Raw genomic sequence first — 26,758 nt, 5'->3', positions numbered from 1 at the left:
CCAGGGGCGTCCAGAACTGGGGCATCCAGAGCCGGGGGCCTCCAGAGCCAGGGGCGTCCAGAACTGGGGCGTCCAGAGCCGGGGGCGTCCAGAACTGGGGCGTCCAGAGCCGGGGGCGTCCAGAGCCGGGGGCAGGCAGAGCCCGGGGGCGTCCAGAGCCGGGGGCGTCCAGAACTGGGGCCTCCAGAGCCGGGGGCGGGCAGCCCCAGGAGCGAGTTGGGGGGCGACACACTGTGCTGAGCGTGATGTTGGATTCCCCTAAAATGAAGCGCTTTTACTTGTATCTTTATTATTGTGGGACACTCTGATACCGGACTTCTCTAGGACAAGGCCTGAGTGAACCCCACCTCTGTTTGAGGGTGGTACCCAGGGCTCCTGGCGGACTCCTGGGGCCCCGGTGCTGGAGGTGTGAGGCAAGCTTACAGGGCACACGTGCTGTCTGTGTCAGCCTGGCCCCCGATTCACTTCGGGAGGTGAGAGCACAGAAAGCAGAGTTTACACCCCGAGTCTCCCCCTGGCCCCCCGTTACTCCCTGCCCATCCGGAGGCACCACTTCACGGCTCAGACTCCGTGGGGCACATGTGGGAGTCTGGAAAGCCGCCTGAGCACCCCGCCCCCTAGACTAGACGGAGCTCCGAGGCTCAGCTCCACCTGAAGGTTTATCACCTGGCCCTGTTAGTCTTTGACAGGAAGGTGACTTCCGTCCAAATTCCTTCCCTCTCCCAGTGAGCCTGTGTCAGCACCCGCCACTGCACAGCTCCCTTCGAGGGGCCAGAGCCCCGCAGGGCCAGCTGTGTGTTCTTAGCAGATCTCCAAAGGGGTATGCCAGAACTTCTGTCTGTTTTAACGCAAAGTTTAAACAAAGGCTTCCCTGGTGGCTCAGATGGTAAAGTGTTTGCCTGGAATGCGGGAGACCTGGGTTCGATCCCTGGGTCACGAAGATCCCCTGGAGAAGGAAATGGCAGCCCACTCCAGTACTCTGACCTGGAAAATTCCATGGATGGAGGAGCCTGGTGGGCTACAGTCCATGGGGTCACAAAGAGTTGGACATGACTGAGCAACTTCACTTTAAACAAATGAGCCGACTCCTCGCTTAGCCTAGAGAGTGATAGTGGCCCCTCCTAGAGGTGACCAGCATGGGCACTGCAGAGCCCTGTATGTGGATTTGAGCAGACAGGCCCCCAAAGAACTATTAGCAAGAAAATGACTGAAGGCGGCAGGAATGAAGAGCAAGCAGATAGAAATGGCAGAGCCTCCTCACTCTGAACACAAGCCTTGTGTCCGCCACCTTTCCAGGTGAGGAACGGGCAGTGCTAACCTGACAGGAAGTCGGTGCCCATGGGTGAGCTGCCCAGAACGGCCGTTTGAAGCGTCGGTGCCCACGGGTGAGCTGCCCAGAACCGCTGATTGAAGCGTCGGTGCCCACGGGTGAGCTGCCCAGAACGGCCGTTTGAAGCGTCGGTGCCCACGGGTGAGCTGCCCAGAACCGCTGATTGAAGCGTCGGTGCCCACGGGTGAGCTGCCCAGAACGGCCGTTTGAAGGGTCAGTGCCCACGGGTGAGCTGCCCAGATGGCTGTTTGAAGCATCGGTGCCACAGGCATTCGCGTCTGCAGCCCTGGCCCCCAAGGTGAAGGTGTTAGGAGGCTGGGCCTTGGGGGTTGGAGTGATCAATCCTGAGGATGGAGCCTCAGGAATGGGATTAGCATCCCCACAGGTCACTTTCACTTTTCACTTTCACTTTCCACTTTCATGCATTGGAGAAGGAAATGGCAACCCACTCCAGTATTCTTGCCTGGAGAATCCCAGGGACAGGGGAGCCTGGTGGGCTGCCATCTATGGGGTTGCACAGAGTCGGACACGACTGAAGCGACTTAGCAGCAGCAGCAGCAGCAGCAGAGGGGACCCAGACAGCTGCCTCGGCCTTTCTGCCACAAGAGGACACAAGCAAGGATGGAGATCTGTGAACTGGGAAGGGGCCTCCCCATATGCCACATCTGCTGACACCTTGACCCTGGACTTCTGCCTCAAGAACCGGGAGATATAAATGCTTGTCATCACCTGGTCTGTTTATGTTGGGTACAGATTTTAAAGGCCAGATCTCCTTTAGTACTACTTCTCTTTTTGGAATTTGTATTTAGAGAAAACTCCATTCTAATCTCCACTACTTACCAGCTGTGTGGCCCTGTTAAAATCACTCGACTTCTCTGAGCCTGTGTCCTCAACTGTAACACAGACACAAAATAACTACCTGAGGGTGATGCCTGTGTCTCCATAGTGCTTATGGTCATTCTGAGGAATGTGTGTGTGCACCTGTGCTGTGCCCACATGTACTGTGTGTGCACGCACGTGTGTGTCATGTGTCTGTACACGTGCCCATGTGCATACATGTGTGCATACATGTGTGCACCTGTGCTGTGACCACGTGTACTGTGTGTGCCCGCATGTGTGTGTCGTGTCATGTGGCCATACACGCGCCCGTGTGCATACATGTGTGCATACATGTGTGCGCCTGTGCCGTGACCACGTGTACTGTGTGTGCCCGCATGTGTGTGTCGTGTCATGTGGCCATACACGCGCCCGTGTGCATACATGTGTGCATACATGTGTGCACCTGTGCTGTGACCACGTGTACTGTGTGTGCCCGCATGTGTGTGTCGTGTGTGTCATGTGGCCATACACGCACCCGTGTGCATACATGTGTGCACACGTGTGCGCCTGTGCCGTGACCACGTGTACTGTGTGTGCGTGCACATGTGTGTCATGTGTCATGTGTCTGTACACGCACCCGTGTGCTTACATGTGTGCGCAGCAGCACGTGTATGTTTGCATTTGCCCTCAGTTTACCTCCACCACGTAGTTCTGACGTGAAGGCAGGAGGAGCTGATGAGACCCAGGGGCAATACGGGAGGTCAGAAAGCAGGCGAGCTTCCAGGAGACCCCGCCCAGCCTGCCCCGCGCCCTGCCTCGCCTGCGGGGACACAGGAGTGGTCTGAGGTCTGAGCGAGAAGCCACCCAGGGTGGCGGGAACACACGGTTTATTTGCCAGATACCCAGAGGTGACCCTGCTGGGGCGGCTTTTCCACTCACAGCACTTCAGGCCCCTCTTGCGTTATTAAGCTCCAGAGAACTTTGTTTCTTACTCATCACCACACAAAGCTCAAAGGAACCAAGAGACAATCCCACCTCTTGGCACCTCAACCACTTGAGAGGGAAAGTCAAGCAAAGACCCTAGTCTCAGATAAAACACAGTATTTCCATTCTGATTGATTTCCTTTTCTCAAGAGAGGTGTTAGGCTGGGTGATAAGAAACTCTTCAGTTTTGTTTTTTGGATCTAACTCCTGGTAAACTTTATTCATTAATGTTAAGAATAACATTGAGATTCAAAGGTCTGGAGATGAAATGGAAAAGTATAACCAGAGTAGATAACACTGTTATGCCACAGAAATTATGGTGCAATGTTTTCCTAAGTAAACTTAATGTCCTTTATTAAATTCCTTTATTGTAAGCCCCCAAAGATTCTTGACGCTCCTAGAATTTAAGCTATACAAGCCACACCATTTGCCCCTTTTCTGTCAATAAATTTTCAGAACCAAGTTCTACTGAGACCTCAACCAGGAAATGAGAACTGTGTACTCCTCTTCCTCCTCTTTCTCCCTGGTGGACAATGCAGCCTGTTGAATAATATTTTTGGAGATTGCAAAATTTTCCCAAATGGTAAAAAATAGTATCAGTTTTACAAACGAGTTTATATTTTAAACATACATATAAATTAGACAAACAGAACGTCAATGATACGTGGTACACAGGCGACGCTTGGCTTTGAACATGTGCCTCAAGGGTGAGAGGATGTTCCCTGAGGCTCAACTCAGGGAGTCTCAGCTTCAGCACCGTTGGCATGTTGGCACAGGTCACGTTTGCTGTTGGGCTTGTCTATCAGCATCGCCAGCCTCTCCACCAGAGGCTGGGAGCAGCCTGCGTCCACACGTGACAACACTGTGCCCCCAGACATCCCCGTGGAGAACTGTCGGTGAACCCTTAACTCTGGTAGAAAGCAAACCAAAACCAAACTAAAACAAAGGCTGTTCAATAAAAAGGAAGAAACAGCAGCACATGCTACACCATGTATGACTCTCAAAAACTTTATGCCAGGAAGGACACCAGACCCAGAGGTCACACACTGCATGGGGCCGTTTATATGGCACATTCTGCAAGGCAGTTCACAGGGAGCGCCAGTGCACACGCGGGCACCAGGGAGGGTGGGGCTGCGGGCTGGTGGAAACGGTGCATCTGCTTTAGGTGACGGCTGCACAGCCAGGTTGGGGTTCTCAGCCTCACTGAGATGAACGCTCCAGACAAGCGGCGTTTAAAGTATGTAAATCTGACCTCAGTAAAGCTGTTTTTAAAAAATGGAAAAAAACACAAAACAATAGGAGGGTAAACGCACTGCAGAAGGACGGCAGCCCCGTCCCAGGGACTTCCCTGGTCTCTGGGCCGTGGTCCCCCCAAACGGAGGCCAGTCCCCAGCATGCCGCTGACCACAGTGACCGTTAGAGCGAGCAAGATGTTTTTGCCGGTCAAACAGCTGCACCGTCTGTTAGCACCTGATGCAACTCAACGGGCTGTGTAGTCAGTGCTTACGTGTGTCTTTCTATGGAAAACAGCGTGCACGCATGGCCACCCATGTCCAACCTGGCCAGGAAGAAGACAGGCAGCCAGCGGGGTCTGCCCTGGAGGACCTTGTGCATTCTTCATGGGGTGGGGGGCATTCATGATGGAGCATGCCCACTGTGACATGAGATGCAAAGGGGAAAAAGGCCTGAAACCCCCCAGAATCCCCCATGGCAGACTCAAACCTCGGCCACAGTAAAAAAAAAAGAAAAAAGAAGCCTATCTCCTTTGCTATGTGTTAAACAACAGCTACTGTTGCTATTCAAACAATTCTGGGGCCTCCTCTTGGGGAACAGAAATACTCTCCCTTACCTGGAATCCTGGTTATTCCCAGGGGTTTGGAGCCTTCCTGGTGAAGTTATAATTGCCTACCATAAATACCCAATACATATTCAACCCTCCATGAGGCAGCACTTGACATTTCTAGAACCTTCAGCTCTAATGGACCTGTGAAACGTGAACAGCGGGTTAGAGATGGAGGCTGTTGGGTAAATTATCCCAACACTTCCTTGTGGCCAAGTGTTGGATAAAGGTGCTGATAGTGAATTCATCCCCCACCTCCTTTCGCTGGAAGCTGTGGGGACTTTGTGGAAGAGAAGAGATGATTTCATTTTCAATTTAAATTTAACAATTTAAATTTCCCCCAAGGCCTCTCACGCAAAAAGATAACTTTCTGTTTTAATGATTCTACATCTGATATGCTACAAGACAGTGAAGTTCTGAGAAGCCCTGTCCCTGCTTGAAGGCCAGCAAACTGAGGACATGGGAACTCACACCAGCCCCGACGGAAGGCGCTAGGAGGAGGTTCACCCAACAACGCCTGCCAACGTCTCAGGAAAAGCAACTGAATGAATGATCAATAATTCTGATTAGGCCCAACCTCCAAAGTGAGCTGAGGGCAGGAAGGCTGCTGACCTACCGATTAAATCCCACTGGTTTCCTAGAAAGTGCCACGTAGAATGTTCTCTTTGACTTGCTGATCAGCCACAACAACGGGCAGTGAAAGACAGAGGTTGTCTCACGCATATTCTGTGAAATGCACACAACTTCACAGCGGTGTTTGCTGAGTAGGGTCCGGGCAACAGACACGTTAAAAACAAGCATGTTCTAACACACTGGGGGAGAAGGCGACGTTGCTAGAGCAGACCCAAAGTCAGGGCTTTCTTGCCTACCTCTTTTTGACAGATACATAAAGATAAGCTTCAGGAGTAATTTTGAAAGTTCTCTTTCCAAATATTGACAGTTGTCGAGTGCCATGACCAGAGTGAGCAGCATGGTCCTCACCGCCCAAGTGATGCAAGCTAGGTGACTCGCTTTCTATGCTTCAAGTTATAAACCTACAGAAACCAAAGCGGGAGGCAGGGTTACTGGTTCAACAACTCAACTAGGTTTTTTCTAGCTAAGAGAGTCAGAGAGGTAGTCACCACCATACTTAACCATCGTCCATGAAAATAGTTGCCATTGCCGCTTCAGATTGGTTGTTGTAACTACTTTTCAACTGCCCCATGGTTTCCTTTCCTACTCAAATTTTCTCTTGAAAAAGTCAATTCTTTTCCATGGACCTGAGATCTATTTTTTTTAAGTTTTAGGGTAAAAGAATTTTGGATAAGAGGAGACCAAGTCTCTGGTCTTAAAGGTATGTTGAGGTATGTCTGATGCCTTGGTGTAGACTGAAGAGCTGCCACTGGTCTAGAGTTGCGCTGGAGAATGTGTGACTCACGCTGACCCGTCCAGCGCGAGGGCAGCACACTGCACTCCTCCCGGGCAGTCCCCAGGCCCGCGGGCCCGCTCCTGGTCCGTCCCTCCCCTAGACCAGCTCCCCCTCCCTGTCTTTCGGGCTCCCGGGCCGCCTGCCCGCTGCCGCTCCCATCTAGCTTACTGTCTGCACCTCTGCCTCGGTTCTTCCCGCAGCGCCCCCAGCAGACCCCTCTCTACCTGCTGCCCTTCTACCCACTGGCTTCTCTGGGCCTCGTCAGTGACAGAACCAGCTCCAGTCTACAAGACTCAAGACAGTTTCAGAGCCACATTCCTCGAGGAATGACGCTTTCCTATGTGAGTGCATCATGTGGAGACCAGGTAACTGTGGCCTGCAATTCTGTGATTCAATTCTGCTTTATTAAATCATAAATCAATCCACTGGGACCTGGCTGTGTCACATGGCAACACTGCTTCAACCTTTGTGCCCAAATTATTTTGGCGGTTATCTTTGTTTTGCCCACACGGAGAGCCCGTTGGTTCTGACATGGTGTAGAGCAAAGAGCACTGGACTAGGAGTCGGACCTGAGTTCCAGGTCACCTGAACACGGGTGCTGGCCACTATGCAGCTCTGCTGGGAAGATGAATAGATGTACCTGAAGGTGCTCTCTGCATGGGAGCATTTTGCGAAGCAAAATGAATTGACCAAGCCAAAGTAATTTTCTGAATGCCATTGTAGATGCCTTTCATGGCGTCGGGGGTGGGGGGTGGATAAATTTTCATAATCTCAGGAAGAACCTGTTGAAGAGACAACCTAGGGTGTAGACTTTTCCCCGAGAAACCTGGAGAAGAGGGGTGCCGCCATAAAGCAGGCACGTCTGCACACAGTGACGCAGCAGAGCACCTGGCGCTGAGCCTGGGGCATGCTCAGCATTCCCGCCGCTGACATTGTCCGCATCTTTTCCAGAGAGGTGTGCGGTGCCAGGACCAGCCGTGCTTCTCTGGAGAGAAGAAACATGGCTTTAAGCAACCATTTCAGCTTGTTCCGTGAACTTTGTCCAGAGCTAGTTTCACAGCAAACAATCAGCATCACCCTTTTCTGAGAAATGAATATAAATTGTGAGAAAGGCAGTGAATGAAGAAATCCAGGAAACAGAACAGGGCTATCAGATAGCAAGTGCATGGATCAGAGTGAAAGGTGACAAGACGAAGGTCAGTGACATTGTAAGAAATACGTAGCTGTGTTTAAAAATCCCAGCCACAAGAATGCATCTGCAGTCAGAGAAGTGGAGCTGGGCTTTGGCTGCAGAAGGAATCCCGGAGGAGACCCTGGAACAGGCCTTTCTGTGCACAGAGCAGCCTGTGCCCTCGGCAGACCTGTGGGCTTGCCTGGGCGGGGGCCTGGCCCAGGGCTGTGGGCACAGTGGGGCCACTAGTGGTTTTGACTGATTAACTTACAGAGAAGATACAAACATGAAACATGTCAGCAGAATTACATTTTTAGCTTGAGAAGCAAAATAAAACAAGATTCAGGTGCTAGCGGTGCTGCTGCTGCTGCTGAGTCGCTTCAGTCGTGTCCGACTCTGTGCGACCCCAGAGACGGCAGCCCACCAGGCTCCCCCGTCCCTGGGATTCTCCAGGCAAGAACACTGGAGTGGGTTGCCATTTCCTTCTCCAATGCGTGAAAGTGAAAAGTGAAAGTGAAGTGACTCAGTTGTGTCCGACTCTTAGCGACCCCATGGACTACAGCCCACCAGGCTCTGCCGTCCATGGGATTTTCCAGGCAAGAGTACTGGAGTGGGTTGCCATTGCCTTTTTGTGAGGCCTTGATAAGAAGAAAGAGGCTAAAATTCAATTCTCAAAACATTTGACTTTTATGTATTTATTTCTTAAAGGGAGGGCTCAGAAATGAACGATGTGGGCACACGGCGGGCTTGACGCTCCGGGTGGGCTGAACCGGGTCCTGCTCAGATTCCCGCAGTTTCCACGGTGCTAGCTGCATGCAAACAAGGCCCTGAGCACAGTTCTGGGACTGGGCGGGTGGGCAGGAGCAGGGGGTCCTGTCCTCCGATGATGGCTCAGCCCACACTCCAGGAGCAGGGCAAAGCACAGACTGTGCCCTGGGGTCTGGGGACAAGGTAGGCAGGAGCTGGGGCCTGGGGGCTTGCTGACCCGAGGGGCACCCAAGGAGGGGTTCGGGGTGGGGAGGGGGCGGACTCAAGCTCCTACTATGGGCCAGGCCCCACCCGCAAGGAGCTAAGGGTCCCCTGGCCTAGGCTGTACCCCTTCCTTAGAAACGCACCGGTAAGGGACAAGAATTTACCAAACAGCACAGGGATCTCTACTCAGTGTCTTGTAATAACCTATAACGGAAAATGAATTTTTAAAAGCATCAATATATAAAATTGAGTCACTCTGCTGTACACTTGAAACCAACACAATATTATAAATCAACTAAACTTCAATTAAAAAAAGAAGAAATGCATTTGATAATTTCTGACAAACAGGAAAGGCATGCTTTTAAAATTTTTTTAAAGATATTTATTTTTATTTCTGGATCACCAGGGAAGTCCCAGGAAAGGCATGCTTTATGGCTGGTATTTATCAAAGCCTCATAAACAATTAAATTAGGTTCCAACAGCAAACAGAAGGGCTTTGTGATTTTTGCAGTAGAGGAGATAGGAAGTTGTATGTATGTAGAATGATTATATGTCTGAGTCTCTGAAATGCACTGGGAGAGGTGGCAATTTGAAGATGCACTGATAGCAGAGAGGGGGTCCTTCAGCCTCTGTTCACCTCTTGTGAAATGTGTTTTTGTACCTGAGCCTCTGGTGAAACGAACGTTTTTGTACCTGAGTCTCTTGTGAAATGCATGTTTTTGTACTTGAGTCTCTAGTAAAATGAACATTTTTGTACTTGAGCCTCTTGTGAAATGAACATTTCTGTACCTGAGTCTCGTGTGAAACCTACGTTTTTGTACCTGAGCCTCTTGTGAAATGAACATTTTTGTACTTGAACCTCTTGTGAAACGTAGGTTTTTGTACTTGAGTCTCTCGTGAAATGCACGTTTTTGCACTTGAGCCTCTTGTGAAATGCACGATTTTGTACCCGAGTCTCTGAGTGGAAGGGACACCACAGGAGAACGCTGCTCAGGAGACAGGGAGCTCTCTCTCCAGGGCCCTCAGAGAGCAACGGTGCGCTGCGACTGTCTTTGAAGAAAGGGCCAGAAAAACAGACATGGGAGACGTCAGAGACTGTTCAGTCTTTTCACTGGAGCCTCTACAGAGAGTGAAATGGAAGCACGTTGGCCACACCCCAGTTATTAGGAAATATGAAAAAGACAGATCAGAATGGGACTGGCCCCCTCCCCCCACCACCACAGGCTGCAGTAACCCTGACAGTCTCGGCCTCGGATCCCTAACACAGCACAGACGACCAGGAGTCTCCACGTGATAGCCAGTAATGGTCACGAAACGAAACAAAAAAGAATACGGGACAGAAGAGAAACATGTGCTGTAAAAAACTTCTTATTGAATTTTATATTTATCATCATACCAATAAGGAAACGGGGACAAAATTAAAATAAACGTCACAGTAAAAAGGATAGAAAAAGTCATGGACTAATACTTTCAATTGCAATAAAAATATATTTTGAAAAATGGGAAAATGCATATATATATCTCTGTGTTGGTCTGTCACATTAATGAGTAATCACAATTTGTTTTAAAGTCTTAACTTTTGCAAATGTGTAGATGATTGTGTCAAAGCTAAATTTCTCATGTCAGATTTTCAGCCTGTCTTTACTCATCGTTGATCACAGACCACTTGTGCTTTAATTTTGAAATTTTTCTTTCATGTTAACAAATAGGAAAAGTGTTAAAAGGATAAGATTGGGAGAAATTCATAGAAATCCCATTTGATGTCAAATTCCATTAACAGCAAGTCCACACTCCTCTACTGGAGGCTCAAACGTCAAGAATCCACCTGCAATGTGGGAGACCTGGGTTTGATTCCTGGGTGGGGAAGATCCCCTGGAGGAGGACATGGCAAGCCACTCTAGTGCTCTTGCCTGGAGAACCTATGGGCAGCGGAGCCTGGTGGGCCACAGTCCAAACGGTCACCAAGAGTCGGACACGACCGAGCACAGCAGCTACTGTGCTTCTTTGGGACCAATTCTGGTGGCTTTCAAACGCCCCCCAGTCCCAATGTTGTTTAGGTAGGTAACTGTAGCGGGGCTGCCCTTGATTATTTCAAATCTACTCTGCATGTTAGAGACCAAACTGCCCCCATGGGGCTCAGATCCCAAGTCTTTCTGAATGTGAAGTGTTAGTGGCTCAGTTGTGTCTGACTCTTTGCAACCCCATGGACTGTAGCCCGCCAGGCTCCCCTGTCCATGGGATTCTCCAGGCAAGAACGCTGGAGTGGGTTGCCATGCCGTCCTCCAGGGGACCTTCCCAACCCAGGAATCGAACGCAGGTCTCCCACGTTGCAGGCGGATTCTTTAGTGTCTGAGCCACCAGGGAAGCCTTTTTCTGAATTCACTGAAAAAGAAAAGGACAAGACTAAGGCAGCATATTCTCTCTGCGCGTGCTGGCTGTTAGTTGGAAGTTCATGTTCACGTCCATGCAGAAGACATTGTTAATTAAAGGGTATGTATTTAAAACGACCATGTCTGAGGTTGCCATTATATTATTAAAACTACAGCACACACAGTGGTTACTGAGACTTAGATCAACCACAGAAATTTGGGAGGAGGAGGACTTTAGCACCTGCATGGTTTAGGATTGCTGGCTCCCGGTGGCACCGAAAGACAGATGAACTGCGGTTGTTTACTATGAGGCACATGTCATCAGTGCTCTGTAGCTGGTGTGTCTCCCCCTCTAGTGGGAGTGGCAGGGTTGCGGCCGGGGCACAAGGACCCTGGACCCAAGTCCCGGTGCTGGGTGTGGGGCGGGCACTCAGGTCACCAGGGGCACCCAGTGACCACACGGCCCAGAAACTCCAGGACTGGAGCCTGGAGTTTGGGTGAGGAGTCCCGGCAGCCCTGACGGGGACTCGCTTTGTGCAGAAGTTCCTCCTAGGGTCATACCTCAGCACCGGGTGACCCCAGGGTGCCCCACGCTCTCTCCTGGGCGTCCCCCACCCGAACCTCTGCGGCCCAACAGCCCTCTGTCTGCAGGGGCTGCCCCGCCAGTCACCTCTGGCACCTGACACTTTCTGCTCTGGGGAAGCCAAACCAGCACTGCCCACCGCCAGGTCAAGGTGCCAGGAACCTACCTGCGCACGCCACCTTTCCTGGTGGATTGGTCTTTGGGAAGGGGCTGTGGGCGTCCCACCCCCACAACAGCTCTTGTCCCCACCTCCAGCCCACCCTGCCCGCGAGTCACAGCCTCCACACGTCTGCCTCCAGGTTGCCCAGCCGTGCTCGCACCCCTGTCCCCCCATCCCCTCCCCGCATGCTCTTCACTGCCCCCTCCCTCGGCTTCCATCCACAGCCAGCATACCCTGCACTGGGCGCCCTCTTGGCCTGCACTTGTGCTTCTAAGCGTGTTTGTTCACAGAACATTCTGGAGTGACTGCCTCCTGTCCCCAGATCAACCGAAAAGCCTCAGAAGGCAGGGCTGCCAAGCCGCGCTCCTCCCCTCCCCCAGGCAGTCCCAGGCCCCTGTGCAGGTGGGCACCGGGGCCTGACCGAGGTCCTGCCCCACCTTCATGGGGCAGGCCATGGTTCCCAGCAGACGTCAGATGACTCCTGACCCCGCTGGCCTTCCCTCGGAGGGGGTCCTTCATCCAGGTGGGCCGCGGGAAAGTACAGGTCGGGGTCCCACCAGGAGGCACGGACACTTCAGGGACAGTGGTGAGTCACAGGCCGGTTCCCAACACCACGCTGCTGGGGCAGAGCGTGCAGGTGGCCGGGCTCCTCTCTCTGGGACCCACTTTCAGCACCAACTGCCCACACTTACACTTCTTGGAAGCTGGGGGCACGTCCTCCGCCCTGTCACGGGGTCTCTGGCCCTCCCCTGTGGAGGGCCCGGCCGGGGGGACAGAGTCTGGCCCACAGCAAGCAGGATGCCCGCCAGATGGCTGCACTTTGGGTTTGGGAGTCAGGACGGGATGCAGCCCTCTGTACTTCTGGACACCCCAGGTCTCACCAGGTGCTGCCTGCTCCCCAGATGGCCTCCTAAGAGCGTGTCAGCAGGGATGCCCGCGCCTCCAGGGATGCTGGTGTTCAGAAGGGAGGCGACCCTGGAGCGGCTGGTCAGGCTGCAGGGCTCCAGGCTCACATGGCCACTTTCTGACCCGAGACTGGGCAACACTCAAGTTCCCTAGAATCTGGCCTCTTCATCCAAAAACTGGGGATAATAGTAAAATTCATGTGACGAGACTGCTGAGAGGGTGTGACTTCAGGAAAGCATCAGACACAGAGTGCTCAGTGACCGCTGACCATCCACAGGCTGGCCATGCTGTCTTCCAGACGGGAGGCGGGATGCACAAGGGGGTCCCTAGGGCAGCAGGGTGCCAGCCAGCCCCACCCCAGCTCTCCAGGAGTGCTTCCTTCACGCCAGTCTCCCCACGGAGAGGCTCTCCACGGGAGGGAGCTGCCTCCTTGGGGCTTCCCCAGGTGTTCCAGAGACTCCAGGACCCCGCCGGCCGCTTGGTTTCCAGCCCATGCCGCACTCTCCCTACCCTGTACCACCGCCACCCTGACTACACATCTGGACCCGCAGCTCCGAGCTCCCAGCGGTGGACGTGGCAGGAGGGGATGCTGTGCTGTGGGAGCCAGGACGCCCCCTGTGCCCCCAAGATGGAGCTGGCCTCAAGCCTTCCTGCCTGCCGGCCTGTCAAGGCCGCTGCGTGCTGCACACACACCGGGGGAATGGAACGTCCCACAGGAGGGGCCTCTCTAGACACCCTTCTGAGGAAGCTGGGTGCCTGCGGCCTCTTGCCATGAAGGGCGCACCCTTTGCAAAGCAGAAGGTGGCATTTCTCTGGGGCACACGTGGAGGCCTCTTGATTCTTATGTTCTAAACACGCTGCCATCAGTGCCCTGGGGAAACCCAGAGTGACTGGCAGAGGACAGAGCAGGCCCGCTCGCCAGGGAGCGTGGTTCCTCTTTGTGCCAGCCTGGCCACGTCTGGGGGCGAGTGGACTCTGAGGGAAGCGCAGAGCTGTGTGCACAGAGTACCTGAGCTGGGCGCCTGCCTGGGTCCAGCTCACCAACCGCACCTGGCGTGACCCGCACCGTCTCCAGAACCATTCTGCCACCCCGGGGAGGGGCTGCTCCCCCAGATTCAGCCCCCCGCCGTGCCCGGGTCTCCTAAACAGGCCTGGTACGAAGGACGCTGTCAGGCTCCACCCACGCACAGGCAACCTGGCTCCCTTGCCAGTTGATGCCGCCCCTCACATCCTCTCAAACTGAACCAGAGGCTTCAGGAAAGGGAACTGCAGACGGCTATCTCCTGGTAATCGACCTCACCTGGGGCCAAAATACCCCATACCTTCAGGTGTTCAGCCGAGGACGGCGAGCCCAGCCCAGCCCTGCAGCCCCTGTCGAGGTGGGAGCCTCGGGGGCAGGAGAGAATGCTAACCCCGCTCCTGGCCAAGCTGTCACAGGCCGTCACTGCAGCTGGGAGGAAGCGAGAGGGCAAACGTACCCCAGAAATGCAGCCGGCATCCCTGAATTCAAGCCCCTGACAGCCCAAGGAGACCCCAGTATATCCTCAGAAGGGACAGTGAATGTTCTCAAGCCTCAGGGACAAGTCAGAGACTGCTGTTTTTTTTCTCCCTTCCTCTGGGCAATAAAAAGGAAAGGGAAGAGGAACTTCCCTCCGAGGTCTCGGTGATTTTTTGTTAAGCACATCTATAAATACAGGCATGTTGAAAGCACATTCTTGATAAAATTATTAATAACTCAGTGTCAGCATGGGAGGGGTCACCTAACGTGGGATCACAGGATTTTGTGTCTTAGTGTTTCCCTGTTTTCAAGACTAGATGCTGGTGTGCAGGGCGTCAGGTCATCAACAGCTCTGATCTCCCTTGCTGCCCAAGCCACCTGCGCTCGACACGCCCCTTGGCTTTGCACACGTGACTCCCCTGAAGGCTGAGGAGTCCTCTAAACTTTAACAACAAGACACAGCAGTGCCCAGACACTGGGATTCACGGTCTGTCTCTAAGCAGCAGCAACAGGAGCACAAGTTGGAGTGGGGGGTCCCTGCAGGGACAGACCTGGGGACCCAGCACGCCATAAATAATAAAGCCCTGCAGGAACCATCGCCAGGCAGAAGCCTGATTAACAAAGGTTAACAAAGGCACCCTCAGAGAACCAGTGTGGGCAGAGGAGCACACACCGGGGTGGCTGCCGGGGGCCAGACAGAGCCTGGGGGCTGCAGGCTGCGCAGGTGCTCCTGGGTGCTACAGCAAAAGCATCCGTCAGGACCAGCAGCCCCGCGCCAGGCCCCAGCCCAGTCAGGAGGGCAGGGACGCCTGAGGGCCGGTTCACAAGATGCTTCACTCTCTTTCTCAGCTTCATTGAGATATCTTTGACTTAGAGCATTGTGTCCGTTAAGGCTCCCAGAAATCCGGTAATGAAAGACAGCCTGGTTAGGGGTAAAATTAGTCTCTATTAACCTAGTGTTTTCTCTTTCACAATAAATTAATAAATTGGATATCTAAATTGGATGTTAATCATCACAAGTCTAGTTCCTGGGAGTCAGTTCCGGGTTCATGGACAGACTTGAGCACCCTGTCTGCAAAGCTGGGTCCCAGCGGGGGCAGCCCCGTTCAGTCTGCCCTCAACACGGTAGAGCCCACTGTGGAAGAGGCTGACCCAGAGAGCAAGCCCTTGGGGGCCCAACCCCGGAGCAGCTGCCCACCCCCAGCCTCCTTACGCTCCCTCGCTCCCTTGGGCCTGTTCATCTCCACCCACAGCCACGCCCCAGGCTATGACGATCACCTGGACAGCCACGATGGCAGCCCCCTGAGCGGCCCCCACCGTGGCCTGTCCACCCTCCCCGACACCCATCACTGCTTGCCCAGAACGCCTGGCGAGACCCCCGCCGCGTCCGCAGGATGGAGTCCACAGGATGGCATCCACATGCTTGCAATGCTCCACGTTGGGACCAGCCCAGCAGCTCCAGGGCTAGTTGAGCCAACCAGTTGCTGTACGGCAGCACCAAGCGGACGGACAGCCTGGGCCTGCGTCTGCAGCTCTGTCTGCCCCCCTCACCGCCGCACATGCCACGCTCACCCCGGTTACACAGTGGCTGTGCCTTCTGTCCTGTACATGTGCCGGCCCCGCCAGACTCCCCTCCCCGCATGCAGCAACCCCCGCACCTGGGCTTCTGCCTCTGTCTCTGGGACACCCTCCCAGGACACGACCCTCACCCCGCACCTGAAGGGCCTGTTTCCTCCCAAACGTAGCACCACGAGCCCCCACACTAGTGCTCACGGCCGATTTCCCAACTGTCAACACCACCAACTAGCATTTCTGAGACTCAGGGCGGGTCTGTGCATCCTGCCTGGGTCCCAGAGCGCCTACTGAGATGAACAAGCATTTCTCAAGCGAACCAGCAAGTGACTGAACAAAGAGAAGCAGGGCAGGTCTCCTCCACCATCGGCCACAATTCTGAGACCAGGCTGGACAGACCTGCACTTGGAGGACATCACAGAAAAGAGAGCCTGAGGAAGCTGCCAGGGCCAGGACCCACTCCACCTCGAGGCAGGTGGGTCACGTCCCCAGTCCATGTAAACTAAACACCTGTCTGGGCTTCAACGGAGAAGGGCTTCTACCTCTAACATTTAAGTATGGTCAACACCATCCCAATGGAAATGTCCATGAGATTTTGGTGAGGACAGGAATTGCCTACCAGCCACCATGCCCCAAACCACCCCCGAGAGGCTGGGGGAGCAGGTAGGAAGCTGTGCTCAGACAGAATGATCATGGCGCTGCCAGCTCCCCTGGGCCCTGGGCCAGCCTCACAAGCCCCTGAGACCAAGGGTCAGGGCACCACTCCCTCCTCTCTCTCACCCTGACACTGACTCGGGACCAGAAGACCAGGCTCAGGCAAAGCGCACTAACATCTGTAGTTTCTGGTGAGTTCCTTGGCCTCTCTGAGCCTTGTGTGAATGAAATATCTGCTCTGTGGTTTACAAGCTTCACAGGGCAGTGTGTGACCTGCAGAGCACCAGTCACCGGGTGGCTGCCGTTGGTGCCATGAGCAGCGGGGTCCCAACAGGAGCCTTCCTGCTGCTGTTTGCTTATGCCCTGTGCTCAGCCTGGGTCTTCCAAGGCTCTGCCCCTGCACTTACCCAAAGGTGGACCCTCAGGCCTTGGGGCCCAGCACCTACACATGGACTACTTGTGTGTCCCCCAGGCAGGCCTGTTGAGTCAAGATTGGCGTTTTAACACCATCGCCCCACACCTATCAGGCCCACGCCAGCACAGGGTGCTCTCCGAGCCCGTGGCAGGAGCGTGCCGGCGTCGGACACTCAGGGCACGGGCCAAGCCTCCCTCAGCCAACGAGCCCTTGACTCCCTGCATTTAGCCAAACCTCTCCTTTAAGCAAAAAATCACATTTCCGTCCCCCTTCACCCAACCCCCGCGCCCCCCACCCCCAACTAGTTAGATGAGAAAACACTGGGAAACCGTCTTAAACTGCTGTCCACACCAGTTAACATTCTTGGATTGAAGCCGAGCTTGGAATGAGAAGTCCCTGGGGAGCCTGGTGCACCCCCTCTCCGATGTCCCTCTGCTCACTGGGCACCCACTGTCTCAGGGAAGGGAGTTCTCATCTCCTGTTGTCAGTACATCTCCTTCTGGAGGAGGGCAGTGGCCTTAAAATACAGGGCATCCCCCGAACCCCCCTCATGGTGCCCGTGGCAGGAGCATGTGGGCTCCACACCCGGGCTGAGGATGGGGAGGTGCATGGGGCCACACAGCCCGAGAGACAGTCCCGAGGAGCAGGGTGCACCCGGCGGGCCCGAGACAGCCTGGGGGCAGCACAGCTTTCAGCAAAGAAGGAATTAGGCCAAAATCGTCCTCTTGTCAAAGAGGGCGCATAGCTGCCAACAGGGAGCAACACAAGTGCACGCGCACACATCATGTCTGGACACTTAAGCTGAACTCTGGTTGCTTCTCTTCCAGCAGCACCTAAACTCTGGCCATGTTTCAGGTGCATTATGGTCTTCTGAGAAAGGGCCAGAACTTCAGAATGCCTGGGGCGGCTGTGGAGAAAGAACGTCACAGGTGACAAGCATTGAAACAGCATTCAGGTGCAAGAATGCATCTGGGCATTCACACCACGCAGGCACTGAAGCATTCACACTGATTCCTAAATACTCCTGTTCACGTATTCACATTCCTTTTTGGTTTAAGGAAAAAATTACTTTAGAGCAAACTCTCAGCTATTGGTGGGGAACTTGCAGCCAGGCTTCCCTTCCCCACTGTCCAGCTGGGGTTTGCACACGCATGGGGCCCCTGGGGCTCACTGGGCCCATTCTCTGTACACATGTAGAGCCCCAGGGGTTCATCTGGGCCTGCTCTCTGCAACATGTGGGGCCCCAGGGCTTCATCTGGGCCTGCCCTCTGCACATGTGTGGGGCCCCAGGGCTTCATCTGGGCCTGATCTCTGCACACGTGTGGGGCCCCAGGGTCTTACTGGGCCTGCCCTCTGCACACGTGTGGGGCCCCAGGGCTTCATCTGGGTTTGCCCTCTGCACACGTGTGGGGCCCCAGGGCTTTATCTGGGCCTGATCTCTGCACACGTGTGGGGCCCCAGGGTCTTACTGGGCCTGCCCTCTGCACACATGTGGCGCCCTAGGGCTTCATCTGGGCCTGCTGTCTGCACACATGTGGGGGCCCCAGAGTCTTACTGGGCCTGCCCTCTGCACACGTGTGGGGCCCAGGACTTCATCTGGGTCTGATCTCTGCATACGTGTGGGGCCCCAGGTTCTCACTGGGCTTGCCCTCTGCACACGTTTGGGGCCCAGGGGTTCATCTGGGCCCACCCTTTGAAGGCAGGGAAAGCTGTTCTTACTCAGGGTTCCTTCCGTGGTGGGGTTCAGAGAAAGCTTTATAGGGAGAGGCTGAGCATGTTTTTTCGCATAGCTCTGAGTGCCTAAACCACGCGGGTCGACACAAAGGACCACACCCAAGGCCACACTGGGTCTCGCCCAGCACCGCCAGCAGAGCCCGATGTCAGAGTCCCCCACCACCAGGCGCTCCCAAAGCCTGAGTCAGAAGCTTCGAGCAGCCCAAAGATGCACTCCTCTCCCTCTGGCTTCCAAAGCAACTGTGACCACACACTTTAAGCACAAAGCTGCAGAGACAACTGGAAAAATGAAAAAAAGCTTTTCAGAAACTATTTAATGAGGTAGCTGAGATCATCTCACATCCACGGCAGACAGAGGTGCTTAATGAGTTCACAGGCATTTAAACATATTCGTAAACGCAAACTGTGACCGTGCCTGATAACTGCTCTTTCTCCCCAAATCCCAAAGGTGCATGCATGCCTTGCAAAGAGGCCCAGGGAGAGAGCGGCAGCAGGCCGGGAGGGAGGAGCTGGACGGGAGCTGAGGGAGGGCGTCTGGGGTGCTCCCCACCCAACACCAGTGCAGGCGGACAGAGCCAAGCAGGACTCCGAGAAGGGCAGGGCTGAGTAGGGCCGGCAAGAGGGGGGCTTGCTCACCCCTCCACACCCCAAAACCACACTCAGGAGGCTGCCCCCATGGCCGCAGGGCAAGCCCAGGATGCTCTGGAGAAAAGCTTCTCCACAGTCACCTCCCAACGCCGCCCGGTGGGTCTCAGACGAGGAGAGGCCACGAGATCAGTCTGGGCAGTGTGGCCTTCATGATGATACCACAACACGCACACACCGTGTCACACACATCCACGCATACACACCCGTGTGCACACACACCCGCGTCACACACATCCATGTACACACACCCGTGTCACACCCACACCTGTGTGCAAATGTGCCTGTCACACCAATACCACATCCATGTCTTACACACATATCCCACACCTCTGTACATACACACCTGTGTCACAGCCCACACCTGTCACACACACACCCGTGTCACACACACCCATGTCACACAGACATACCCCACACCTGTGTACACACACACCTGTCATACACACACCACACCCGTGTTGCACACACACCTGTGTCACATACACACCATACCCATGTCACACACTCATACCCCACACCTGTGTACACACACACCCGTGTCACACACACCCCGGCTCGCCCGTGGGCATGCCAGTCGGCAGTGTCTGGCAGCACAGAAGCTGGGGGGCGGCTGGGGGGTCTCGAGAGGAGCCTGGATCCACTGGGCACCCCCTTCCAGTCCTCAGGCCAGGCAGCGACGAGGAGCCGGCGGAAGGCGTCCGTGGCGCCGGCTAAGTCTCGGGGGTGTAGCCGCCGTAGGCCAGCGGGGGCGGCGCCCGCAGGCCCGCCCAGCGCCGCGCGCCCGGCGGGGGCTCCGCGCGCCCCTGCTCCTTGTATTTACCCAGGATGCTCCTGGCCTCCTCGGCGTCCCGCAGCGGGCTCTCGCCGTACTCCTCTCTCAGCCACTGGCGGAACTGGGGAAGCGAGACACGCGGCGTCACGCGGCGCGGCCCGACCCCCGCGCCCTCACCCCGCCCGCCCGGTGCCCTCACCCAGTCAGCTCTGGCGCGGCCAGTGGGCACCGAGCGACAGAATGACTTCTTCCAGGCTTTGGCCTGAGGATGTGAGAGCCAGCCTGGTCAAGAGGACAACGCTCGACCCCCAGGCAGAGAGGCAGAAGCTGACCTGGGGCCTGCAGAAGGCAGACGGCTGCGAGGGGCTGGAGGGAGCCCGTGAGCCTTCCGGCCTGGGGGCGAAGGTGGAGCGCAGTTACCTGGTGGACCTGGAGCTCCTCAAACTCCTGCAGCTGCCTCTGGAAGCCCAGGTTGGGGTTGGCACACGACCTGCCTGCACGCACGGTGTGCAGGGCGTCCTCCCAGCCAAAGTCGGTGACCGTCATGATATAGGCGACCACCAGGGTCACGCTCCTGGAGACGCCCGCCAGGCTGCAGGTTGAGAGCCACACGGCAGGGGGCAGTCAGCGGACTCATTTAGGAAGCTGCCTGTCCTCGGTTATGAGTGGACAGCTAGCCAGTGCGTCCTTGGAAATCACTCAGAAGCATACCAGCTCTCTCTGCTTTACCACACTAGGGTCTTGGGCACTCCTCACCCACGCGGCCTCCGTCTGGGTTGGTTGTCTACTGGCTATGGCTCCAGACACTTGGTGTTCTGATTCTTTTTCTCCTGACCTCCCCTTCAGATAGTCCCTGTTCCCTGGACAGAAAAGTTGTGAAAGGACATCTGGGAACTTGAAGGGTCCAGGAGCCCAGCAATAAGTCAGTTATAACCTCAGGCATCCAGACAGCTTCACACTTTTAAAGTCTGATTTTCTTAGGTACCTCTTCCCTGGTGGCTCAGACAGTAAAGAATCTGTCTGCAATGGAAGAGAACCGGGTTTGATCCCTGGGTTGGGAAGATCCCCTAGAGGAGGAAATGGCAACCCACTCCAATATTCTTGCCTGGAAAATCCCATGGACAGAGGAGCCTTGTGGGCAACAGTTCATGAGATCACAAAGAGTCGGACATGACACGTAAAGGTAAAGTCTATCACTTAAAAAACTCATTAAATACGGATGCCCTTAGCCAACATTCTCTGATCTCCTCCACAGACCCAAGCAGAGTACCCGCGTGGCACACTCCACATGCTCTGGGGGGTGGGGGTGGGGATGTTCTGCAGGTGATAATGGCCAGTTTTCTCCAGCAGGCTGAATAAGGCGACCAATTTTAAATGTGCATGCAAATTAAGGCGGTCACAGAGAGGTTGTGCTACGTCAGACTTGGAGTGCTCAGCAACGGTTTAAGATGGGGAAGTTCAGCAAATTTCTCATTTTTAGAAAAGCTTATCTTCAGATTGACACAACCAAATGAAACACGAATTCCTAGAACATCAGCCCTGCACTTATTCAAATATAAATAACAATAAAAACCACTCTCAAGTAGTGGTTCTTCCCTTGGGCTGTGTATCAGAAATACTGATAAATCTTTTAAAAAACTCACATCCTCTTGGGGCGCAGCTGGGGAGATGCTCACCCCCCGAAACAGCTCTGGCTGCACTGCCGCGAGCCCTGGAGCAAGTGCGAGCGAACTTCACAAACCTGCACTTCGTGCTTATTACACATCCTGCTCTTTTTTAAAGTAAAATGAAAATCCAGTTTCAAGCGCATGAAACTGCAGAACAACACTGCTAAAACAGGCAGTCTACCCAGTGCCCCTGCCCGACTGGGGGTTCCAGGAGGCTCCCCTGGTCCACACGGCGGGCCCCTCAGCCCTCCGTGGGGCAGCAGCACCCCCAGGGGTGGGCCGTGCGACTCCACAGAGCCTTCCCTGCAACGGCAGCTTCCTTGGGGGAACTCAGATGACTGAGGTTGTCTCGTGAACCCAGACCGAACCTCACTCAGGAGCGAGGGGGCCTGTCCGATCCGTGCTCTAATGACAGCAGGCTTCTGCCCCAGAACACCGGCCTCTGGGCCCCTGCGTGTGTCACCGTTCTGAACAGCAGCTTATGTTGTCACGGTTAGCCATGTCTTCGGCATAAGCGCTGGCAGTGATGCAATGAGGGCCCGCAGGCCCCTGAGTGCTTGGCTGTGCCAGGCTGGGGGCACTGTCCTTGGGGTCTGCGCCCAGCAGCAGCCTTTGCCACAGAACGTGTACACAGGTATATGTGTTTATACCACATACACGGTGTGTGAATGGAGGCAACAGCTGCACAGACCTGCTGAATTTTAAAAGTCTATTCAGCTCTGCTTAGAGCCAAGTACAAGCTCCAAACACATAAAAGCCCCGATCTGTAAATGGAGGAGAGACGGTTGTTCTGGTGCGACAGTAACGCAATGCTAAACACCCACATATGCAGCCAAACCCTCCAGCAAGAAACAGTGCTTTGAATGGCTACTGAGCAGAGCCAAGTTCTGAAAGGATGTTGGGAGAGGATGGAAAAGGGGCTCCTTTTTTCCAGTAACCTTGACAGTCCCTGCAAAAACCTAACAAAAAATGAAAATGCTAAGTGACAAGGAAGGAACAACTGTTTGGCTCTCTTTGCACAAAAGCCAACCATGGCTGACACGCAGCCGGGGTGAGGTGGGTGGGTGCTGGACGTTCAGGGAGACCCTGAGCAGGGCAGAGCAGGCCCTTGCTGTCGGGCAGGGGCACACGTACCAGTGAACCAGGCAGCCCTCGCCCTGGAGGCGGCACTCATGGATGAATTTAATACTTTCTTTGAAATGTCGCGTCCTGTGGGGAGGAAAAAAGAGAGAAGTGACATCTCTCTACTTTACTCAACGTATGAGGAAAAGAAAAACCCGCTGAGGTTTCTTGAAAAGGTCTTGAGTCCGCAGGTCCAGATCCCAGTCACTGTCCAGGGCTTTGAATCTGACCCACAGTGCTGAGGCTGGGAGGGGACGGCCCATCCACTGGGATTTTTGGAAGTTCTCTGCAAGGAACCCCTGAAACACGCAGGGGCCACATGGATGTTGGGGGCAGGTCCGGCCCAGCCCCACGGTCAGTCTGGGCCCCTCAACACCCAGCAGGGCAGTGATCCCCACAGTGACCTGCTCACAACCCACCAGGTGAGGGAGGTACCCACCCAGTGTGGGCTCTCCAGTTCACGTCTGACCATCTTGGAGGAGGTCCTGACTGCCCATCCTCCAGGCTGGGGCAGGAGAACTGCAGCCCCCAAGCCTGAGGGGTCTGACTGAACGTGTGGCCGTGGGAACGTCACCTGTCTTCCCTTAGCCTCACTGGGAAATGGGAACGGGGCTTCACAGGCCGGGACAGAGAAACACACAGCAACGGGCTTCACAGACTCTGAGGTCCCACGTGACCATGAGACTGCGATTTTTTCTCCTGATCCTTAGCTTTTATGGCTTCCCTGGTGGCTCGATGGTAAAGAATCTGCCTGCAACGCAGGAGACCCAGGTTCGATCCCTGGGTCGGGAAGATCCCTGGAGAAGGAAATGGCAACCCACTCAAGTGTTCTTGCCTGGAGAATCCCATGGACAGAGGAGCCTGGTGGGCTACAGTCCACGGGGCCGCAAGAGTGGGGCGTGACTGAGCCACTTGCACTTTTCGGCAGCCTCTTCTCCCGCCCGGTTCACGCCCAGCAGTGTCATCCAGACCGTGCGGTGGGTCGAGGAAAACCGAGGGGAACCACAGAGCCTGTGCTTTCCCAAGTCTCCTGCCTTGAAGTGGATTTTGCCCGTGGCCTGAAAGCACAGCAGCTACTGAGCACTGAGCGTGCAGCAGGGACTCTGCTAAGCCTGGAGATCAGAGAGGAATAGAACGTGGCTCGCAGCCACACATAGGCCTGCGGTTCCATGAAGGCTGACCGGGTGAGCGAACCTCAGAGGAACAGGGGATTCAGGTGGGGCACGCAGACGCAGCCAGGTGTGGACTGCAGAAGAAACTTAGCAAGCTGCGTGTCCTGGATCCGGGCAGCAGGCACGGAGGACTTGGGTGCAGGCATCTCTCGCACGGCCTGAGGCTACTGTGTGGAGGGGCCAGGGTCCCAGCCACAGACTCCAGACTCTGAGCGGAGAGCCAACTAGACCACAAGGCAGGGTGAGGTGAGGGGTGTTTCTGCTGACCTCCCTGGGCACATGTGCTCCCAGGGTGAGTGCACATGGCAACCTCGGGGACTAAAGCGCCACCCCTAAACTGACGTGGTGTAAGACAGACAAGGGAAGACGCTGCGGTGACCCCGACATGCAGAGACCTCGGAGCAGAGGCTGGGCAGAGGGCAGGGAGGGGTGCGGTGGCCCCAGGGGTCAGGTTGCCCAGTGCTGAGCACAGCGTCCAGGGTGGGGTGCGTCCATCCCGTATCTCAGGTAAAACCCGCCTTGAGCATGAGCTCTTCTGATGGCAAGTGCTGAGGCTGGGGGCGGGGGAGGGGAGAGGCTCATCTGTCCGCACCCTCCCAGGCTGTCAGAAGCTCCCATCTTCCCTGCAGTTCCAGCCACAGAGAAGCAGAGGGGAGGCTGGGACTGGGCTCCAGGAGGACTCCCTTCCTGACAAAAGAAGGGTCTCTACCTCAGGCTTCCTCCAGGGCGCTGGATGGCCAGCTGGTGCCCAAAGCTGTGCCAGCTGCCCTGTGACCACAGGCGACAGGCCTCGGGCTGCAACGGGGGCTCTGGGAGCTACTGCCCAGACCTGGAGCACTTGTCCTGTGCGTCTTGGGCAGGGAGCGAAGTAAATCAATGTCTTTATAACTTAAAACACTGTCAATCCTACTACTTACAGCCTAACCTGACATCAAAGGTGCAACAATTTAAGGACACTGAGCCTCTCCTGTGGCCGAGGAGCGGCTCCGCCTACCATGGTCTCCCCTGCAGACAAGCCAGCAGACGGGCAGCTCTGACTGTAGGTCCACAGCTGGGCTGTGTGCCCGGACCCCAGGCTCATGCCCACTGTAGCTGGCGGCTGAGGGCAGGCGCCTGTCTCCCAGGCCAGCCACGCTGCGGCACCAGGGCTCCCGAGAGGACTCGCCACACTGAAGCCCACACTCTGTGGTCCTCCACAGGTGGGACGGACCTCCTACCAGCAAAGGAAGAGGGAGTCAGGAGATGAGACACAGTAGCCTGAGCTTGTGAAGGACATGGGTGGCCTCAGAATATGCTGTGAAGGCCATGCCAGGCCAGAGGCTTGTCCTGGGGATGTGTCGGCCCTGTGAGCTCACCGACGTCTTGCACAGGTGACAGCTGAGCCCCCTTCCTGAACCCCTAGGGCAGGGGTGTGGTCAGCAGGGCGATGTGCAGACTGACCTGAGCCCAGAGCAAGCATGTGAGGGGTCCCAGACGAGGAAGCGAGAGGAGGGTCCCACCGGCCTTTCCTCCGTCACCTCTGTCCGCATCAGGCATCAAGTCCAGGAAAAGCCCACGGACGGCTCCTGCCCACCACGGTGTCAGAACGAGGGCAGGAGAGTCAGGACGCTGACGGAGGGCCTGCTCAGAGCCCCGCCGTGAAACTTGACTCACGGACAGGCCTGGGCATGAGGCCACGCCAGACAGACATTCCTAGAAGCGCCTCTTCCGAGGAAAGCCAGGAGGCAGGCATTCTCAGGGCCCCCAGGGTGGGTCATTTCCAAGGAAGCTCATGACGGGAGCCCAGGCCTGGTCACTGCAGCCCATCCCCCATCGCGGGAAATCCCCAGGGCTCAGGCCTCGCGTTGCTCAACCCCAGATCAAAGCAGAAGCCCAGATGGAAGCACACCCCCACAGGCGGCAGGTTCCCTATTCCTGGTCTCCGCGATGTCCCTTTACTTCCACGCAGAGACGTGGGGTGCGCTCTGTAGGGGGAGAGCTGGTAGGGTGCGTCCACAAGAAGCATGCCCACGTGAGTGTGCAGCTCCGTCAGCACAGCAGACCTGTGTGCCTGGTGAGCGCTGTCCTCCATGGGGCTGGCAAACAGCCCAGCAGCGGCCACCACCCCCGGCTCCTCCTCTGCGGTCAGTGCTGGCCCTCCTCATGACCAGGGCATCCACCCAGAGGCCAAGAGCAGAGCCAGCAGGGTCTTCCTGACCTTCACGGGTCCAGCACAGTCGTGCCACACCATGCCACGTGCATCCTCTGAACCTGAACAATCACTTCTCACTCCAAGATGGCAGGACCTGTGGGCTATGGTCCCCACTGAGGGGTCTGTGGCGGGAAGGACTCTGCCTGGGGGAGGTCTGGCTCAGCACCATGTGGGCAGCTGGGCTCCCCCAAAGCCAGCAGAGACAGACCAGGCTGCTTCTCCTGACCCTCGTCAGAGTCCAAATGTGTGTGTGCACAGTATGTGTACATGTGTGCACCTGTGTGTACAAGAGTGTATACAAGTGTGTGCAGTATGTATATAGGAAAGCAAAGGAGAAAAAGCCCAGGAAAGGCCAGCATCCTCAGGGGTTTTTCCTCAGAAAAGATGCTGAAAACAAAGCACATGTGTGGCGTGTTCTCCTGGGCGCCGGCTCTGGAGGGCGGGCTCAGGTCAGCGAGCTCTTCCTCCTTAGAGCCGTCCAGCCCTGGCGCCACCCCCGGGGCCCTGCACTGACCGTGCAGCTCTCACCGCAGCTGAGGTGAGCAGGACAGAGACACTTCCCCACCCGGCAGACTTCACAGCCTTCAACGTGCTTCTGTCAAGGATTCCCCAAGTCCTGCATTTCCTGCCCCGTCAACACTTGAGAAAAGTCAGGCGAGGCATGCGTAGTGTACACTTCATTGTGCCAGATGAGGTCATTTTAAAAAGAATTAAACAAAAACCCTCTCTACCACCTACTATCTCTTCATTTCACAAAGAACAGTTTCACCG

General features: G+C 55.4%; 1 protein-coding gene across 3 annotated transcripts in view; it reads right to left on the bottom strand.

Annotated features, from left to right (window-relative positions):
- Positions 1–16,991: 16,991 nt before the first annotated feature.
- The window catches only part of DUSP22 (dual specificity phosphatase 22), a 47,573-nt gene continuing 37,806 nt past the window's right edge, over positions 16,992–26,758 (bottom strand). For 2 of the 3 annotated variants that reach the window (XM_055570434.1, XM_055570435.1), the window contains 3 exons: positions 22,637–22,711; positions 20,256–20,427; positions 17,606–19,956 (listed from right to left, as the gene is read on the bottom strand). In XM_055570434.1, the coding sequence (XP_055426409.1) occupies positions 19,774–19,956; positions 20,256–20,427; positions 22,637–22,711 (430 nt within the window). In that variant the 3' untranslated portion in view covers positions 17,606–19,773. The other variant, XM_055570437.1, reaches the window with a different exon arrangement.

Source organism: Bubalus kerabau, chromosome 3 (assembly GCF_029407905.1).
Source record: "Bubalus kerabau isolate K-KA32 ecotype Philippines breed swamp buffalo chromosome 3, PCC_UOA_SB_1v2, whole genome shotgun sequence".
Taxonomy (NCBI): domain Eukaryota; kingdom Metazoa; phylum Chordata; class Mammalia; order Artiodactyla; family Bovidae; genus Bubalus; species Bubalus kerabau.
Note: the sequence above shows the minus strand (reverse complement) of the source record. Positions and strands in the feature narration are given on the sequence as shown.